Genomic DNA, 21,754 nt, shown 5'->3' with positions numbered 1-21,754 from the left:
GCAGCCCTATGGTCCAGTGGGTCTATGGTGATGCTACATTTATTTCTATAGTGGAGCCCAAGGTAAGTGCCAGGTTAGCCAATCAGAGTAACTAAAAACTCTGCCAGTTTCTAAACTTTCAGGGAAATAAAAATCATTTCCTGGCTGGAGTTTCCTCTCGATTGTTGCAATTGCGGCCTCAGATCTAGCAAACGATTGGCCTGTGACTCCAGTGAGGTATGCAGCACTTTGTTATGAAATCCTTGTTTAAATTTGTTTGGAATTTGAAAAACATTCTGTAAATACAATTACTTTACTTCAATTCTGTAATAAAAATAAGTACAGTGACTAATCCTTTGCAGATTTTTGGGATTAATTTTGTCTGGTGCTTTATTTTGAGTAAGAGCAGGTATTGCTGTTTTCTTCGATTTATAACAGTTATTAACCTCTGTTATCGATTAGTTGAAATACCAACTTTTCAGGCATTCTCATTATTTTTATCAATATGAGAAAACTTTTCTCATTATCCTTTTGAACTGTTACAAGATGAATGTATATATAATATATTTAAATTCAGTCATGGGATGAGGGCATTGCTGGCTAGTCCAGCACTTATCCAGCATCCATAAGCCCTAGTTAAGAGTCAGCCACATTGCTGTGGGTCTGGAGTCAGATATAGGCTAGACCAGGTAAGAATGCCTGTTTCCTTCCTTAAAAGACATTAGTGAATGAGATGGGTTTTTTCTAACAATGGACAATGATCGACATGGTCATCATTAGAATCATAATTCCATAGTTTTAAAAATTGGATTCAAATTCCATCATCTTCTGTGGCTGGATTAGAACCTGTATCCCCAGAACAATATCTACATCTCTGGATTAACTCTGGGCAATACTAGTAGGCCATCATCTCACCATGGTGACCCAGTGACACCCATGACATCGTCACACGATATAAGCAAGCTTTCTTAGCAGGAAAGAACATTGTGGCAACTCAAGTACCTGGACCAGTGAACACTACTGTGAGAGAAATAAGAAGCTGCTAACTAATGTATCTAGTTTAAATGGGATGGAAGACTGATTAAGAAGTAATGCGTCATTAATGAATTCTACCTGAAAAAAAATTTAAAGGCCAATATAGCAATGGAGAGGGTCCAAAACTGAAGCTAAAGAAACTCATGACTCACGACATTTTATATATCAAGAGAGTGATTTGAGGTATTTTGTCTTCGCATAATTGCATACCTTCTCTCATAACAGGAGTAATGACAGCTTACCCATATTATGTATAATGAGACTATTACCTCAATTGGTTTGCTTCATCAGGAGTCAAAACAAAGGCCAGTGAATCTTGCATCTTCTCATCCAACTGACTTATTCTGCAGTAAATGTTGCAGAGACTTCTGTGCAGGAGTGGTGCTCCAGCTGTTTAAAGTTGACTACTAAGGCACAATCATCAGCACAAAAGGGAAGGCTGCCAAAGGAGAAGAATGTCCATTTTGAACAGCAGTAATTAATAGTGAAACTGCAAGGCCAGTTGCTTAGTGTCAACTCAGTTTAATAATGAAAAAGGAAGTTTTAACTGATATTCAAAATGGAATTAAAATAAGATTTGTAGGGTGATTTTAATTTGCAATTTTCTCTTCTTAAAGCCAACTGTGAGTAACCTAGTAATGAAAGAGGAGTTCGCTACAAAGTAGCTTGCCATGTTTCAGTTGCTTTATTTTTAATGATATTTTGACTTCTAATAGCAAGAGTTCTTCATGTAAAGTTGAAGTTTGTGTTTTCATGTTCAGACAAGTTTTAGAGGCGCAGAGCAGAATATCCTGCTCCTTGAATGGCATGGGCAATAGCAAGAAAATTGAGAAAACATAGAAAAATTTGATTCTTAAAATTGAGGAAAGGAATTCTGGTTATCCCCCTTAAGGTTTTAGCTGTGAGTTCTGAGTATTCTTAATGAGCAATTACCTTATTTTCATGTATTTGCATCTTCTTATTACATTCAATTTCAGCTTTTTTTTAGAAAGAGCTTTGGTATTGAAAGGTTTTCTGGATGTCAAATCAGAGCCTGGCAATGACTCTTACGAAGCCTATGGGACATCAGACCCATAAAGCATCAGGGAAATGCTAACAGAGAGAGATGGAGCAAGAAGAGATACTGAGAGGATTGACCCCTCAGCTATCTGGAACTGTAACAAGCTGGGGAACCTTCCCTGACAAAATGGATGATGCCAATTCGTGACATGAAGGGCAGGTTATCTGGCTTGTCTGGACCTTCATCCAATTCTTCCTTCACAACAATGTCCTTACATGCTCCAGGGCCACCATTCCCTTCAACTCTTTATCCACACAAATGGGTGATGCCAAACCTCCACCCTCACAGTATCGTTGTTGTTGATTTCGTATCAACTCTCATATTAGTTTAGTCCTTCAGGAGTTCACATGGAGCACATGGATGCATATGAATGTCAGGTTGCTTGGCACACAGAGGCAGCCACGTGTATCTCTGTAATCAACACAGGATGCATCTTATAGCTGTTACCTTATTTGCTGACATACTTTTCATTTGGAGATTGACAACATCAGTGTCCAGCATAGCTTGTTTGCACAGAAGGAGAGGCATGCAACATTTCATGGTTTGAAGCAATGAACAGTCAAGAGGTTGGGCATGTTGCTGTGCTGTTGTCAATTTCACACCTACAGAATGTGTAAGTGGCTTATGCAACAAACAAGCTGCATGTGCTTTAACCATATAGCCATTTGTGTTAGTCACACAGTATCTAATGGACTCGAGCAAACCACTATCACAGGCAGTCAAGAGATGATCTGATTCCAGCCCAAGAAGTGGCCGGTTGTTTCCTGCAGTGTGAGTATGAACTACAGAGAGCAGGAAGGCTTACTTTGGATGAATGAGGTCAATGAGAGTTGTTGAGTAGACATGATGCATAGAATAATGAAAGCTGTAGTCTTGGTGGGATGAGTGTACAGTGACAGAGTTAGAGCACATAGTGGTCCTGTGAATTTGCAGTAACAGGGAAGAGATGATGGCACTTACTCTTGCACAACACAAAAGATTATTAACTTTCTCCCTGCGTTGCTGTGCACTGTGTTTCACCTAGGCTGGCGGAGTCTAGTAGGTATAATTTCCTTTGCCGGTCAGAAGGTAAAAGCACTGCTGTCCTCTCTACCAACTCAACCGTGTTGGCAAACAGAGGAACAAATTTGTCTGTCTGCACCATTTCCTTTGGGATAACTGTTCAGGATCACATTGTGAAGGGTAGTTCCTGGCTGGCAGTGTTTGAAGTAGCTGGGTTTTAAAATGTAACATCAGCAGTGTACATTGCAAAGTGTTGGCAGCAGTGAACACTCCTCCAGAAGCATGATTCAGTGAGGTGGGTACTGGAGAACCAGATTACATGTTTAATGAGCTGATAAACAAAAGATTACATGAGAAGAGTTGATGTGGGCCATGGCAGGCTGCCTGATATGAATCTCATCCAAAAGTAACACTTCACCAAAAAATGAGAAAATTCAGTCCACAGTTTCAAATTCTGAATTGAGGTGTAATGGTGCAGCTTTTTTTTTTGGTTTTCTTGAGCAGTCGCTGTTCCCTGGTCATGCTGTGCTGCAGGTTATTGGCACATGCTGATTACTAATGCTGAGAAATAATCTGTTGGTTTATTGAATTGCCAATTTTGTCATTGTGGTAAAACGGCCTTTCTCGCAGGACTTATTTTTAGCTGCATGCTGGGTTCTAATGCTGGAAGCAGGTTGCAATTGCATTGCAACTGTGGCATTAATGGTAAACCAATAGATTGGATTGACAACGCAAGCTGCAATGTAGAGTGCATCTTAGATCACCTTTGGTTTGTATTACTCGCTGTAATATTGGACTAAAACATTAATATGATAGATTTTTTAATTGTATATTTCTTACTATCTATGTAAGGCAAGTTGAAATACATTTTTTAAAATGTAGCTTGTTGGACTTGATTATATTTAAATTTCACTTCAGATATATGGTAGAATCAACATTCTACAGATTAATGGTTTATCAGATGATCTGGCAAGATTGATAAAGATGAAATAAGACTGAATTGAATTTGATTTTCTCATCTAGCTATTTAGCAAGAATGAGGATACACTTCATTAATTTTCTCAGTTACTTTGTTAAGTGGATGATCTTATACACGAGTCTGTCACTAGGAAAGATAAAGGACTTTGATTTAGATATCTTGGGATGTTTGTTTAAAACAGGCATGGCAATGCATTAAAGATATCTATGATTTTTTTTGTATTTAACTGGCACCTGAAAAGATTAGTTAAAGCTTTGCTTAAATCTAATAGTCCAAACATACAAACAAGGAATGGGAATAAGCCATTCAACTCCTTAAACTGTTTCCACCATTTAGGAAGATCATAGATGTTCTGGTTGTATTTTCAAATCCCCATTCCTTCCTACCCCTGAAAATAAAAAAAAATAGTCTATCTACCTCTGCCTTAAACAAAGTCAAGGTATTGCTTGCACACCTTTTTAGGAAGAATTCCGAAGACTCATGATCCTTGCAGCAAGAAAAAAATTATCTCCTCTCTGTTTTAACTGGGTGTCCCCTGTTCTTTTTTCAAAAGTGACACCTAATTTTAGATTCTCCTTAGAGTATTCTCTTCTAGATCTTCTCTTCATACAAACCAGGACCCCTCAGGACTTTTATGTATTTCACTCAAATAGCTTCTTATTCTTCTAAACTCCTGTGGATACAAACCAAGCCTGTCTAACCTTTCCTCTGAGAGACAGCCTTCCCATTCTAGTTGTTAGTCTGGTAAACCCTCTCTGAACTATTTCCAGTGCACTTATATCCTGCCTGATATAAGGTGACCATTGCTGTGCAAAACTTAGCATAAGCTTCCTATTTCTGTATTCAATTCCTCTCATGATGAATAATAACATTCAGTTTCCTAATTGCTGTATCTGCATACTAACATTGTGTGATTTATGAAATGGAAAGTCCAAATCCCCATACACCATAAAGCTCTGCCTTACATTTTAGATAATTTGCCTTCTTATTCTTCCTTCCAAAATGGACAATTTTACATTTCTCCATATTATACATTATTTGCTAGCTCTTGCCCATCCATTTAACTTTGTTTCCTACTTATCTTTGTATTATTGAACATTTGGCAACCGTACTTTCTGTTCTTTATCCAAGTCATTTTTGTAAACTGTTGAGATACCTGCATCCATCCTCTGATTCATCATTCCTATATTTTGTTAACCTGATACAGACTATATGCCTACTCTCTGCTTTCTGTTAGCTAACTAACAATCTATTCATATTAATATGCTACCTGGTACACTGAGCTTCTATTTTCTGCGCTAATCTTCAGTCACTTCATTAAATGCCTTCTGGAACTATTATGATTATGAAGTGTCTGTTCAGATTTTCAAATGTTGTATAAGTTGTTTTCCAACTACACTGCAAAACTTTAAGGACCTTTGCATATGAAGAAAAGAAATCATCATTATTCATATACTTTGCTTGGAATGTGTTTGTCAATATACTTTAAGGTCTACAATTTCTGATGGTTACTAGATGCTGACAATTTATTATGGTGATGTTTATTTTTCTAACTTTTGTCTGTGGATGCTATTAACAGATTTAATGGTGCTGTTTACCTTCTTGAAATCTTACATCTTAGATGGAGGTCTTTTGACTTAGCACATTTGTGCTAGGTCTTTGAAATAGCTATTCAACCAATCCCATTGCTTTGGAGAATGATCATTTTGTATTCTAGACACTCATGACTGATGTAAAAGTAAAAGAATGCTGGAAATCTGAAACACAAACTGAAAATGCTGGAGAAACTCTGATCTGTGCAGACAGAAGCTGAATTAACACTTTGAGACTAATATGACTTCTTTGACACAGATGCTGCCAGACCTGCTGAGTTTCTGCTACATTGTCTGTTTTTGATCCATAACTGATGACTTGTTGCACAACACTGCCCCACCAAACAACTTACAACTATATTAATGTATGTATAATGTTCCTTACTTCCTGTGACCTGTTTTGAAATGGATTAGAGGAATCTGAGCAGAGAGCATGCAAAGTGGGCAGGAATTCAAGGGAAGGGAAGGGGGCTTAGCAGTTTGGCAGGCAAATGCAATCTCAAATTTAAGGTGGTTGAAGGAGCCTATTTTGGAATGGGGAAGAAAGTTACCAAGCAGATACCTGGAGAATTATGTATAATTTTGTCCCCTTACTTGAGGAATGTAGTTGTATTGGAGGCAGTTCAGAGGAGGTGTATTAGATTAATTGCAGAGATGAGGGGATAGTCTTATGAAGAGAATTTGAGCAGTTTAGGCCTACATTCTCTGGAAATCAGAAAAATAAGAGATCTAATTGACGTATATAAAATACTAAAGGTGATTGCCAAAGTCGACGTAGAGACAATGTTTCCTCTTGTGGGGCAGTCTGGAATGAGAGTTACAGTTTTAAATTCAGGGGTAACAGATTTAGATAAAGATAAGAAATTACTTTTCTCAAAAGGCTGTGAATCCATGGAATTCACTACCCCAGTGTGTGTGAATGCTGGGACATTGACTAAACTTAGGATTTTTAATCAGTAATGGGTTTAAGGGTTATGGACAGCTGGCAGGAAAGTGGAACTGAATCCAAGATGGAGTCAGCCATGATTGTGTGAAATTGCAGAGCAGGCTCGAGGGGCTGCCTACACCTGAACAGAGTTTGATGATATGGTTGGAAAAATATTTCTAATCACTGGGCTAATTGAATAGCCACTGATGGAAGGGTAGCAAGGGGAAGGCTGGTCTTCAAAAAACAGGTTGCGTACATATAGTCATACAGGTGCAGCCAGTTCTTCTATAACATGATAATTGTGTTCTTATGCAACTCCGTGTTACAGAAAAATCACACTTTAGAAACTGTGTTTAAAGCCATTACAGCCAGCACACGTTTTAAATGTTCACGTTACAGCGAAGTTGCTTTAACAAAATGTACATTATAACAGAATGACCTGTACATGAGTAAAGGAGATGGCTGATGCAGATTGTTGCAAGGCTTTAAAGCAAGTTGAAAACCTATTGCTGGAGCATCCTGTGTGCAGGAAAAAAATCGATAACTTAAAGCATGATTTTAATGAACGTTGTCATAGATGAGTTTGCATGAATATAAAAAAACTGCATTAGGGTACAAAATGACATGGAACCTCAATTTATAAGTGACTGGGAAGAGTTATCACAACAAAATAAGGGGACTTAACTTTTCTTGAGTGATTGTCTAGAACATTAAAATGATTTTTGTTATGGTACTTTATTAGTGCACTGCTGTATTTCAAATCTAGCACCATAAAAACAGCTACTCCACTTTCTACTGTATCACTGTCTTTAACAGAAGAACATAGAAGTGTTGTCTCCATTTCTACAAAATACAATTTTCAAATGAAATGTAATTGATCAGGCTGTCCTTAGTCGTTTCTTGCCTTTTAACCCAAAATATTTCAGGAACCCTATTGTCTCAAAGATACAAAGATTCTAGACAAAATTAACTTCTGTCATCTTATTGTCCTTTTTCTTTTCATCTGTTTTCTGTGTTATCTTTTTTACTGTGTTTTCTTCAAACCTTCCCAAATTGTGGTTTAGCTGGTTTCAATCAGAAAATAGCCATGCATATACTCACAGACAACTGTGGCCTTGATGCAGTCACTCTCACCTCACCCCTGGCTATCATCATTTTTTGCCTATGTTCTAACCAAGGCTATAATGAGCTCTGGAACTGAATGGATTAGTGGTACTGGAAGAGCACAGCAGTTCAGGCAGCATCGGAGGAGCAGTAGAATCAATGTTTCGGGCAAAAGCCCTTTATCAGATTAGATTACTTACAGTATGGAAACAGGCCCTTCGGCCCAACAAGTCCATACCGACCCGCCGATGCGCAACCCACCCAGACCCATTCCCCTACATTTACCCCTGCACCTAAACACTACAGGCAATTTAGCATAGCCAATTCACCTGCACATTTTTGGACTGTGGGAGGAAACCGGAGCACCCGGAGGAAACCCACGCAGACACAGGGAGAATGTGCAAACTCCACACAGACAGTCATCTGAGGCGGGAATTGAACCCGGGTCTCTGGCGCTGTGAGGCAGCAGTGCTAACCACTGTGCCATCATGCCGCCCATAAACTTTTTTCCTGATGAAGGGCTTTTGCCTGAAATGTTGATTTTACTGCTCCTCGGATGCTGCCTGAACTGCTGTGCTCTTCCAGCACCACTAATCCAGAGTCTAGTTTCCAGCATCTGCAGTCATTATTTTTACCTCTGGAACTGAGTGGCCCTGGTGAAATACAAACTGAACATCAATGAGCACGTTATTGCCAAGCAAGTGCTGTCTAATAACACTATTGCTGATATTTCATAATACTTTACTGATGATCAAGAGTAGTGTTGGGGGTGGAGGGGTGGAGGCACTGACAGGACAGTAAATGCATAGATTGGACATACCTGGGCAATTTTTCACCTTGGGCAGATACTAGTGTTTCAGCTGCCCATGTTTGACCTGACACCATGAGACTTCATAGTTTCTGGAGTCATGTTGAATACTCCCAAGGCAACTCCCTGTCAAATGTATATCACTGTTCTCCACATGTGCTAGCTGTGAGAATGGACATACTCTTGGATGGTGATGAGGTTGTCTAGGACATTGTAAGGAATGATTCCGTGAGTATGACTATGTCAGGCTGTTGCTTAACTTGTCTACAAGACAAATCTTCCCATTTTGACACAAGCCCCCAGATGTTAATGAAGAGACCTTTGCAGGGCTGATAGGGCTGGGTTTGTTGTTGTCATTTCTGGTGCCTTTGCCAATGCCAGATAGTTCATCTGGTTTCATTTGTTTTTTTCGAGATTGTGTAACAACTAGATACAACTGACTGTTTGCTAGACCACTTCTGATTTCCATTTAGGGTCAACCACAATGTTCTGGTCTGGAGTCACATGTAGGCCAGACAAGGTATGGATTGCAGGTTTCATTCCCTAAAGGCCATTAGTGAACCAGATTTTTCTAATAATCAACAATGGATCCATGGTCGTCATTAGACTTTGAATTCCAGATTTTATTGATTTCAAATTCCACCATCTGCCATGGTGGGATCATACCCAGGGTTCCCAAAATGTTATCTGGAAGCCTGTCTGCCTTGTTAAGAAACATTGCACCTTGGCCATCTCCTCACTATGTATAAATGGTTGCATGTGTCTGCCCCATTGGTTTTATGGAATTTGAAGGTTTTCCTGATCCAGATTTGTGGTGTTGTCTCATATTGTGGGTAAAGAAGCATTTTATTGGGTATAAAGGTCACCTTGAATATTTGTACATGAAAGTGAATTCAGTAAGGCATTCTGTAAAATTTCAAAATGATTACATTCTTTACAAATATTAATATTGAGCAGACATGATGCTGTCAAAGTCCTTGGAGAGTTCCCCATGCAAGGTTTGTCTCTAAAGTATGTATTCATAACCATTCAGGGTGAATCAATTAAATAATAATTCCGAACATTCAAGTAATTTTGTTAGAGGGGTTGGGTGTGTAATTTTAACTCTGAAGAATTGGTGGGTTAGACTTGGGTGCGAAGCTAAAACTAGTGAAGCATTCAAACCCAACCCAGTAAACAAGTCTGTCTATTTCCTGTTTTGTTGAAAATGGGATGAGGATGGAGAAACCATTCACTGTTAGGAAGCAAGTTGTATTGGCTATACATCTTCAACATATATAAACACTTCTTCATTTTAACTTATCCTTGGAAATTCAGCAGGTGAAATGAGGTGAGAAAGGCCAATTCCATAAGTTTGTTTGTTGGACTAGGAGAAACAGGAATGTTTCCAACACATCTAGCAAACTTAGCTGCTTTCAACTCCATGGTCACCAGCTGCTGCCCATAACTGTAATCTCACATGCCCACTGACACAACTTGTTCTTTTCTCAGCCTGTGGCCTAGTACATCTCAGATTTTTTTTTACAGTCAGTTCTGCTATAATGTGATAATTTCTGTTCTCATGCAATCCCGTGTTATAAGAAAATCACATAATAGCAACTCCGTTTCAACTAATGGGACCAGAATTGTGTTATAACCAGTACACGCTTTAAAAGTTTGCGCTTCAGAAACAGTGTCCCCAATCCGTCAATTCTGTTATAGTGAATTCGCATTAACGAAATGCATGTTGCAGGAGAATGACCTGTACATTAAAAGCTATATGTAAATAGCTGTTATTGTATGATATGTTTAACAACTGACTATTCTTAGCTGCAGAGTAATGCTATTAATAAACTTGGCTAGTTGAAATTGTTAAAATAACATCTTAACTTAAAATCTCTTCCAGAACAGTGAAATTGATGTACAATCCAGTTGTTTATCTATTGCTTATTTTGGACTCCCAATAACTGGTTAATAGTTACATTCAAAACTAAGAAACAAACATTTTCCTGTGGTCAATCTCAGTTGTTTTTCCCCGTTGAAGGTCACACAACCTCTTTCAGTATCTCCCTGGCCAGAATAGCTCGAGATATAGAGTTAGCTTTCTCTCAGTATTGTGTGCTCCTCTGCTGTGGTCAGTAAATTGTAGATATGAATATGTTTCCTACAAGTTAGAACATGCAAGGAACACTGCTGTTCTCCTTCTCTGGAGTAGACTGAAGCCACAATTTGCAGGACAGGAGCAGAATTCATGTAAATGTGGCCCTTTGTTTTTCCTGATGGTGTATAAGCATAAGTACAGCATAAGACACCTGCTGTAGACACTGTTGTCACATGAATTTGATCTGACTAGCTTATTATTAATACAAGCAAAGAAAAACTTGAATTGTACTGTCATAAGTCAACAGCTTAAATTTACTATGCCTTGACTAATGCTGCAGTAATCTAGATTCAGCAAGCTTAGGTTGACTCTCTGAATTTATCTAACTGTTCTGCCTCAATTCTTCCACCCCCAATAACTGTATTTTTAATTTCTTTGTGCTTCAGTGGTCGCTTCTAACATGGCATCTGCTCAAAAATAATGTATTAGATTTCAATTAAACTGGAGCCACTCAGAGTGGCTCTTGGGAACTGAGCATTATGTTTTGAATCCTGCTGATTAAATTCGTTGTATTATGTTAAGCTATTGCTGTTTGCACTATGTCATCTATCCTATTTCTATTGTATATCCAGTGTGGTTCTGTTATTGCATTAATTACTGTTAAAAGCTGATTTAATACTTACAGATGTCACAATTTTATCTGGTGCATTGAAAATTAGTCTAAATTGTTATTTTTAAGAATTAGTTTCTCTGTAATCAGTCAAATGTTTATAGATGGACTAATGTGTATTTATTTTACTGTTAGTCAGAGCAAATGGAACACTGTAGGCTTTGGATTTCTTTGTATCTTACGTTGGAGATTTCAGTTGATGAGGGTGGAAACCAAGCTGAAATAAAGTGCTTCTCTGAAATGGGAATAGACAGTTGGAGGTGCATTTTCTATCTCGAGAGTGACATTTCTGAGACCTAGTAATATTTTGCATGCCTTTCTGATCTTGAACCAAGTAAAGATGTTTATTGATGTAAAGGATAGAAGGTTTAAAAAAATTGTGCTTTAATTATATGCTATTGAGCATTGGGGGAAAAAAAGTCTTACTGTTGAATCAAACTTAATTGCTTCAGTTTTCTTGCTGACTTTTCAGTTGAGATATCTATTGAGTTTGAATCAGGAGTCTGATGTCTGCATGTGTGCATTCACAGAGTCAACCTAACCTTGCATTTTTCATTATCTGAAAAGGAAATTCTATAGGGTTATGAAGAAAGGCCAGAGAGCAGTAGCTGGGTGAATTACTCTTGCAGAGAGCTAGCATGTATGCTAACAATCAACAGTGGTTGTCATTAGACTCTTAATTCCAGACTTCTGTTTATTGCTTTCAAATTCCACCAGCTGCCATGGTGGGATTCTAATCCAGAATCCCAGAACATTACCTGGGTCTCTGGATTAACAGTCCAACAATAAAAAGCACCCACAAAGCCATCACCTCCCCCCTTCTATTGTCTTTCTATTCATCTTTATTGAAACTATCAAAAAGTTAAATTATTTTGGCTTGACCATAATTCTTCTCATATGCCTTTTATATAAACAAATTACAATTGTGGAATATCCAGCTATTTCCATTTGGAAGAGCGGCCTGGGCATTTAGAACATAGAACATTATAGCGCAGTTCAGGCCCTTTGGCCCTCGATGTTGCGCTGATCTGTGTAACCAATCTGAAGCCCATCTAACCTACACTACTCCATTTTCATCTATATGTTTATCCAATGACCATTTAAATGCCCTTAAAGTTGGCAAGTCTCCTACTGCTGCAGGCAGTGCATTCCCTGTCCCTACTACTCTGATATCTGTCCTAATCTATCAACCCTCAAGTTAAAGCTATATCTCCTCGTGCTAGCCATCACCATCCGAGGAAAAAGACTCTCATTTTCCACCCCATCTAATTCTCTGATTTATCTTACATATCTCAATTAAGTCATCTCTCAACCTTTTTCTCTCTAAGTTGCATTGTTTTTATCATCTGCAGAAGTGAGTGGGATATGTCATGGGAATTATTGCCAGTTAAATTATTACCAACATTTAAGTTATTTTATCTGCTTATAAATTCTTACTTTGCTTTATTTGTATCCAATTATAGCAGATTGCCAAGTTAAGGCAGCAACTCCAACGCAGTAAGCAAAGCAATCGGCACAACAAGGAGAAGGATCGCCAGTCTCCGCTTCATGGTAATCATACAGCTATCAATCAGTCTCAGGTACGCTGTCCTGCAAGTTGTAATAGTGTAGAATCTTCTGAATCGGTGGCATTCCTCTAGCAGGTATAATCATTAGATGGTACCAATGTATTGCTAGGTGTTTTCCATCACAGTGAAATTTTCATACCAACATAAAAGTAAGATAGAAGCAATCAGAGCTGGTCAGTAAATAGGTTGGTTGTTGATGACTTTGCTATATTCTGCGTGTGAGCTTTCATCAATTCTGATGAATTATTCCATCTGAAATTTCTAACAGATTGTTTTCTTTCAGATACTGTACATTTTGCAGCATTTTCTATTTTGGATTTGTAGCATTTGCAGTTTTTCTTTTGTAATCTCTGTATAAGTATTCCTGAATGTCAAGTTTTCACAGCTGATTGATTCTATTTTTTAACATTGGTATGAGAATATATTAAAACACTTTGTTTTAAAGACAAAGGTAACTTCAGAGGCAAGCATTTTTGGCTTTCCAAGCCAACTTGTTGAGTTTTACAGCATTGTCTCAAGTCTAACTATCAATATTTCATTTTCACGTTAAGTAGATCAGCTCCCTTGGCTTCCTTTACAGTTGAAAATGAGGTACTTATTTTCAAGGTTGCAACAAGAAAAACATGTAATTTACCCAAATAAAACCACAGCAGCCTGAGAGCTCTCTGTGCCTCATGTCTTCTAAGGAGTCTCGTGACCTGTGGCGAGAGAGAGGGGAAATGGTGGTTATCCTCAGAAGAAATGCAGTATAAATATATATTTCACTGATCTACATTTGGACCATTTTTGCACAACAGTATAAAGAAGTTATAGAAATTTGTTGAATGATAAAGCACATGGGTTTTGAAATTTTTCTTCCAAGAATAGCAGCCTGCATCTTGAATTGCATATTAATAATTTGATTGCTTGAGTAGGAGATCAGATTTTTGATGAAATATGCAAGTAGAGGATAATTCATGTGCTGATCAATCTATGCTTTAATGAGCATTTCATGCATGTAAACAACTTAAGCCTGCTGCCCTGGTTATGAAAGAGCTGGAGAAAGATCAGAATTTCAGATATAATCACTATGCAATTAAATGGGAGTTACTAGGCTGGTGGTTTCACATTACAGAATATCCAAGTGCACAATTTAGTAACCATTTTATTGCATCACAAAAACAAAGTCTTACCTTCTGAGCATCAAAAAATTGATATCAACCACAAATATTTTTTCTATAAGTTTGTATTGGTGTAAATTCAGAAGAGATGTACATCATTATTAACTGTTTAGAAAGTTGGAAGGAAACCAAGTGCTCTTCCTAAGGGCATTGTGGGTCGACCCACAATGGACTGTGAAATGACTTCACAGAAGCTGGTATCCTATGATCAAATCCACCTTTCTTGGTGGAGTGCAAGTGCATGCCATTATGGAGTTGTGTTCCTTGGATTAATGTTAGTTTTCACACCATGGTACTAGACTGTAGATATTCAATGTCACCACTTAGATTTATTACCAGGTGCTGGGTTTAGGACTTCTCCAAGAATGATAAACAGCTGGCCATCCTGCTCAACTGTCTGTGTTACATGGAGTGATCTATATAGGAAAATGAGGAAATAAAATTTAAAAAGAGAGTATTACCTTAGGCTAAGTTTTTTAAAATTTCAGAAAGATATGTTTTTCATAAAAAATATGTTTGTATATATACCTTGTCACAAATGCAGTTCATTTTGGTAGAATAGAACATCAAGTAAACAAACAAACATTTGAGTTTGACTCTATCCCAACCAACCAAAGGCATCTTTTACATATTCAAGATATATTTACATGCATTAAGGCACCAGGAAGGTCCAATAACTGAGTGGACCCCCCATTAACTTTAGCAGGAATACCTCAGACAGTGGTCTTTCCCCACTGCACCTTGGTGACAATTTTCCCATGCTTTAGTGCATCCTTCAGCACATAGTCTAGACTTTGGAATGTTCCAGTCTGCAACACTCAATTGAGACCAACTTGTTCTGCGAGACCAACAAGTTTCGGGCAGACCCAAGAGCAACTTTCATCAAATTGATGGTCTTCCAGGTGCAGTCAATGTTTGTCTTAGTGTATATCCCATGGAACAGACCATAGAGCACAGAGTTCTGTGTCATGGAGCTGCTCAGGATGAACCTTGATTAAAAACTACAGCTTCTTTCTCCAGTATTACTTTGCAAAGGCACTTCCCAGCAAGAGGTGTGTGACAGTTTCAGGTAATCTGTCCTGACAGTGAAGGGGATAAAGGATTAGTTGGTTCAGTTGTCAAAGAACATGGCCTTGCTCTTGCCTCGATTTACCATGACTCCTGAGGCCACTGACAGCAGATCTGAGCAGACAATGGTGATGTAATCCATGTACAGGGAGGTTTTGATCTGGAATAGTCACTCCTCTCAGGCTTGCATGCTTCCTGATGGATTCAATAAAAGGCTCTATGCAATACAAAAGCAAGGCAGGTTGGAGAAGGTAGTCATGCCTGACTCCGGATCTGATCGGGAAACTTCCTGATTCCCATCCATTGATTGAGAGTGCACTAATGATGTTGATGTAGAGCAGATGAATCCAATTGCAGATTTCCTCCCCTGAGCCCATTTTGGACACCATGTCCTACGTTTAAGTATGCGATGTCCTGTCAAAGGTCGTCTTCTGTTCCCGGCTGATGAGGCAGGCATCCACCCCTCCGTTCTGCATGTAGGCAATCATATCTCTGTGGACCGCGAGGCTCTCATAGATTGTCCTGCCTGGTACAGCACAGGTTTGCCCAGGGTGAATCACTGATCCCAGAGCAGACCTGATCCAGATGACGATGACCTTAGACAGGATTTTGGTCATCAATGAGACTGGTTGCCAATTCCAAATTTTTTCCCTGTCCCCCTTCTGCTTGTAGATGAGGATTCACACATGCTACCTGACAGAATCATACTGTCATACACCTCCAGCAGGTCCTAGCCAATCAAGTCCCACAGAGCTGAATACAACTCACTGGTAAGCCGTTTCCTCTGGCAGTTTTATTCTTTTCTAAGGGCTTGAGGCCCTTCAGCTCATCTAGAGATAACAGATGGTCCATTCTCACCCGTGTGTTATTGTGTAAGACCTCCATGATAGAGGACAGGAATGATTGGGGGACCATGCTGTGGGCTTAATGTCACAGACTGGCATAAGAGGATTTGCTGATCCTCAGTATGTCAGGCTGAGATGATGTTACAGAGCTATCTTCTTCCTTCAGTTTGCTGAGCACAAACCTCTCCTTGTGTCCCTTCTGGAAGAAGAACATGAGCACTCATCCATGGAGCGGTGTCTGGACTGCAAGATTATCTTGGAGGCCTCAGAGGCAAAGAGTGCGGCTCGCTGGTTCTTCACCTCCTGGAGATCCTCCTTGACATCCATCTCATCATCGGCCAGTTAAACAATGGAGCTGCATGATTAAATTGTAGCTAATTCTAAAGGTTAGAAGAGGGCAGGTTAGTGTTGCTCCAATTCTTCATAATGCTGGTTTCGAGTAGCAAAACAATATTCAAACCAATCAAACTATGAACGAAGTGGCACTCCCAGTTCATTGTACTTAAACTTCTAAAGATAGTCCAATACCATGTGGTATAGTCAATACTTGACATAGCTTTTAACACTAGTCATTACTCATTATTAATATGTACAACTTCTGTTGACACTTGTATCAATTTATATCTGTTGCCTTGAAATAGAAATGTATGCAATTAACCTCTACCAATCTGTATTTTTGTCAATAGGAGAATGCAGCATTAAAATGATCACCATTTAATTTAGAGGTATTAATGGGCAACTGCAACACTTTGAATTCCAGGGTCTCAGGAAGACATATAGGACTAGATCAAAATCTGTTTCTCCCTTTCTGTGCTTAATTCACTCTCTGAAATAAGCTTCTGCTGACTAGAATACATACCTGTATATGTGTTTTAGAATTGTTAAGTACATAATAGGTCAAGTCTTTATGCTCTTTGAGAAATAACCAGTGAATTTGTTTTAGACTACAGTATTATGGAGTCTCACATAGTTCTTTTATTCAAATGGTATTGTTAGATTTTAGAGATTTAGATGTATCAGTTGGGACATTTGGGATTATAGTTGTTCACTGGGAAGGATATTCTAAGCAGACACACAAATTCTTCATTGGTCCTACATTATCTTGGTAAAGGTCTATGGAGTTGATAAGTTGAAAGGTACAAGGTATTATGAAAGGGATGATCCTACACAGTGATTGACATATCAAAGGGTGACCAAGGAGGCGTAAGAATTATGTTGTGAAGATGACCATCATTGTTAAAGAAACAAAACAAGAACTGGGCAGATCACTACCTAGCCAATCCAAGATTAACCGTGAACTGTTCATACTAAGTAGAGATCAGGATGCCTCTGATTGTGCTCAGGAGGTCGTAGCTACCAAGGGATAATAAATAGGTTATAATTCTTAGTGGTTCAGATACAAGAAGATAGGCCAAAAATGATTTTCAGTCAACAGAACAGGAGACCCATGCGCAGTTATTCAGTGAAGCCAACTGGCATCCCAGAGAGGATTGACTGAAAGATTGCTGGTCTTATGAAGTGTTATTTCTTTTGTACTTGTTATGTAAATGTAATATATTCTGTAAAGCTTTGTATTTGGATGGGTCTTGTAACTATTCAAGATCGGTAAACTTTTAGAGTGGCTCTCACAAACTCAAGCCTGAATTAAAGTTGACTTAAGTCTTACAATTAAAGTTCAAATAAATCTTTGAATCTTAGTGTGACCTTAGCAAATCATGAAGGCCAGTTCCAAATATTCTGGCAGCTATCCTAATGCCTTTATTCTGTTACCCAGTTACACTTGCACTACCATGGTAAACATGTGGAAGCCACTGAGCAACAAGACCTGTCCATAGAAAATTGGCAAATGATTTCCTGGTGTGCAACCTATGCATATGGACTGAACATATATATCTATATGTATAATGAAATCTATACTTCCAGCATGACAGCACAAGCTTTGCTGCTTGAACTGCTCCTGAGGAGTTTGGCAGGACTTAGCAGATCAGGTATCAAGGTTGTTGGTTTTCTTGCATGTTTCACATTGCTTTAGTTCCCCTTGCATAATTCTCTGCAATGCTGTCATGACTATCACATTGATTTCAAAAATGCACGTTCCCCACCAAAATAATAAAAGAAATAATTCTGAAATGTATACAAAGTTCGGAAAATTACCCATACTTATTCCCTTTGTATTTGTTTTCTTAGTGCCTTTGCTTGTCCTATGCAATTCTATTCCAGTGTCTGTAACATGACTGATGAAATGTTGCTGACTTTCAATGGGGCTGCCTGCAGATGGCCTTGGTGATTGATGTTCTACTAGTAGTAGAAAGTCTAACTGATCATTGGGCTATCGCTATGTGGGCAACAGTTGTCTGGTCCACTGGACTGACAGGCAGCAGCAAGGATACAGAATTGGAGTAATGAAAGAGTAAATGCAGCCTTGCTAAGAGAGAGAGAGAGAAAAAAAAGAGGGGAGGGAGAAGCATGTTGGATTCCATGATACACATGCCACATTGTTGGGGTGTCACCTCCAGAATCCGAATATTCGTTTGGAAGAAAGACTGCTGTTCTGCAATGAGACTGTGCAAGCCCCTTGGGTAAGCTCCTGTTATCAAGGCAATGGATTGCAGTCTAGTTTCTACTGCAGCACCCAGATGTTTGATGAAGACTGCTTGTGCTGCAGTGGAAATACACTGCATCACTATTGGATGGATAAATGTGTAAACATAATTGGCTATCATGTCCACGGTTGAAAGAATGGGCTTCAACCTCTGCCCAAAGCCCTGTCAAACTACTGCCGGATGCCTGCATATCCTTTACTGAATGTTGCTGACTTCCCAACTTACCAAGTCCTTCTTCATTGTACATTTCTATCAGTATTCCTCTGTAGGCTAGTCCTCTAAAGTCCTCATCATAGCCAATTGAAGAAGGACTGATGAGCAACCTTATTCTTGAGCACACTGGTGCCTGCTCTATCATTGCCCCAGCCTTGATGCATGTCACTCATGGCTGGTGTCTGTCACATACAGATCCTATCTACCCTCTAAAATTGGATTTGTATGAGTGTCTGAGCTCAGCTACAAGCAGGAAATTGAGTGATAATGTATTCTTGTTGTTGCCTTGCCTTGTCAGGATGTACTTGGGTAGCTGAAGAAGAAATGTACAAAGTAAGATTGTAGTGTGGAGAAGGGAAAGAAGGAGGAACATACTTGCATCATCTAGCTTTAAAATATGAAGTGTGCAGAATGAGGGGCAACAATAATGAAAGAATAGTGTGATGCCATCATTTTCAGTGGTTTCAGTCCTGCTGCTAGTCACATCCTCGGAAATAGGTGTTCTTGTGATGACCGGTATCATCTCCTCTATAAGGTTTAGGATGTGAAGGTGCTCCTGACCCCGTCCAATTAAGCTCTGCTGCCAATTGTACATAAACCTGTCTTGTAAGAGGGAACTGTGTCAGAATATTATGCAGTTTGGAAGTCAATACTATGGTTGAAAGCCCGCAGAATGTGCCATCAGTACAATATAGAGCCACCAGTGGAAAGTGAACAAGGGTTCAATGGGTGTTTTATCATAAGTTCAAAGAAAATAATACTTAATACCAGCGGTGGTTTTCATCCATTGTCCTTTGGGCTGCCAGTTCACAACACTGGTTAATTGGACACAGATCTGTTCTGTTTACCGAAGATCTTCTGTCTTCAGTCTTTCTTTTGCACCAAACCACTAAGATTTGCCACTTAGTTTTTTTAACCAAACTGTTTAAAGATGATGTTACACATCTTTGGAGCAGGTGGATTTGAATCCTGCTACCTTGTCCAGAGGTAGGGACACTGCATCACAAGAACCCCTATAATAATTGTTTCAAATCAAGCTGTGATATGATACAATTCCACACCTTTGGAGCCAGGTAGGACTTGAACCCAGGTCTCCTGGCTGAGGAGCTTCAGTAGAACATAACAATATTAGTTGATCTGCTGGAGATTATTTGTGAGTAACTGTGTGATCAGAGTGTACTGAACGAAGCACCATCTAAGACCAGTGGTGCAATTGATAAGGTAATACATTTGAATTTAGATTCACTGATCTGCCTATTTATGAAGTTATTGAACTTCTTGTGGCATTGCATTTAGGTCCTCAAGTTTTGACCACCATACTTATCTGTTCTCACTAGCTTCTAAATATACATCTCTAAGCCCTCTGGGGCCCTCTGAATGAAGGGTTACTACTTGCTATCTACTCCACAAAGACCACCGGTGCAGCATTGAAAGCTTTAGACTTGAAAAGTGTGGCACTGGAAAAGCACAGCAGGTCAGGTAGGTCATCATCCTTGGATGCTGCCTGGCCTGGATGCTGCCTGCCTTGGATGCTGTGCTTTTCGACTGCTCTAATCTCCAGCATCTGCAGTCCTCACTTTCTTTTGAAAACTTTCAAGCCAACTTTCTGTCATCTAGTGCCAATATTCAGAGATATGCAGGTCTGATTCACTTCATGCACACTGGCGGCAGCTCTAGCAGCAATGCATCTTTCTTTAAATGGTGTTAGTTAGTTGTCAGCAATAGAAGCTAGCTTTAAGTGAACTAGCTGTAAATATTGGACCCATTCAGATTCTTCCAATCAATTAGTGGCTTGTGTATTCTCGATGAGTATTAGACTCATTCAATTCATTAAAGAGCATGAAGCTGAATTTGGCTCTATTTTCCAAAATAAACCTGTTCAAGTGTGTTATTACATACACCTGACGTAAGTGGAACTTGAACCTAGATCTTCTGGCCCAGAGGTCGTGACACTACCACTATACCACAAAGGCCCTCAGCTGGAATGTTGCTTGCATACAGTCAATGGATGTGGTAATGATAAAGATATTTTTTAACTAACCTGTTCAGAGATGTTATGACATCCCTCTGAAGCAAATGGGACTTGAACCCGAGTCTCCAGCTCTGAAGTAGGGACACTACTACTGCACCCTAACGGCCCTTTGGATGATGGTGAATTGCAGTTGTTGTTCCCATTTATAGTTGTTATCAAATTTAAGCTTCTTAGGTTTTGCAAGCTACAATTCCTTTATCATTGGGCAGTCAAGGCAACTTGCCCAAATTTAGCAGCTTTCTCTTACAAAATGCACATGGAGTCATCAGGACAAATCTGGCTGCGGTTATATAAGAATCTGTTGGGGAGGTGGGAGTGGGGGGGGGGGGGGGGGGTTAACAAGCCCAGAAGAGAGTTGCAGCACTTGATTGATACATTTTGAAATTACCCATTCAACCCAACTCTCAAGTGGAAATAGAAACCAATATCCAGCAGATTCGAATGCATTAAAATCGCCATCTTCCACTTGTCTGCTTTTGTTTCTTGTAAGTGTTGCCTAAGCTTTTATTGATCAGCTATAAAGCAGTGTGTTACTGCCATTCTTCTAAACTACCATTCACAAGCAAATTATGTGTAACTCAGTTACAGAATAGAAGTGAGCTGTACAACCTATTTAATCTGCACTGCTGTATTCATATGACACCTATTGAATTCTACTTGCTGCGTCCTTGATTTTTTTTTTCAATTAACTATCAAATAGGCCTTAGGAAAATATCTATGGCTTTTGTCCTAATAACAGTTTCCGTTGTGAGAACTCCTATTTTCTAACCATCTTCTATAATGTGTGTATTTGTGGATAGATAGTTATTACAGAGGGGGAGTGAACAAAGAAACCCCAAACCTCTTCCCAGAATGGTGTGAATATACTGTGAAGACAGATTAAGCAAACTGAGCTCATATTTGTGAGAGTTTTGAAGAATGAGAGGAGATTGGCTGACTGACAGAAGGCAGAGAGTAGGGAGAAAGGAGTCTTTTTCAGGATGGCAGCTCGTGACAAGTGGCGTTCTGCACGGGTTAGTATTGGGACC

General features: G+C 39.2%; 1 protein-coding gene across 2 annotated transcripts in view; it reads left to right on the top strand.

Moving 5' to 3' along the window:
- LOC140480493 (glucocorticoid-induced transcript 1 protein-like) overlaps nucleotides 1-21,754 on the top strand; it is a 226,278-nt gene that overhangs the window by 129,240 nt on the left and 75,284 nt on the right. For both annotated transcript variants that reach the window (XM_072575420.1, XM_072575419.1), the window contains one exon: nucleotides 12,701-12,817. In XM_072575420.1, coding sequence (XP_072431521.1) covers nucleotides 12,701-12,817 — 117 coding nt within the window. The remainder of the gene's footprint in view (nucleotides 1-12,700; nucleotides 12,818-21,754) is intronic.

This window comes from Chiloscyllium punctatum, chromosome 8 (genome assembly GCF_047496795.1).
Source record: "Chiloscyllium punctatum isolate Juve2018m chromosome 8, sChiPun1.3, whole genome shotgun sequence".
Classification (NCBI taxonomy): Eukaryota; Metazoa; Chordata; class Chondrichthyes; order Orectolobiformes; family Hemiscylliidae; genus Chiloscyllium; species Chiloscyllium punctatum.
Note: the sequence above shows the minus strand (reverse complement) of the source record. Positions and strands in the feature narration are given on the sequence as shown.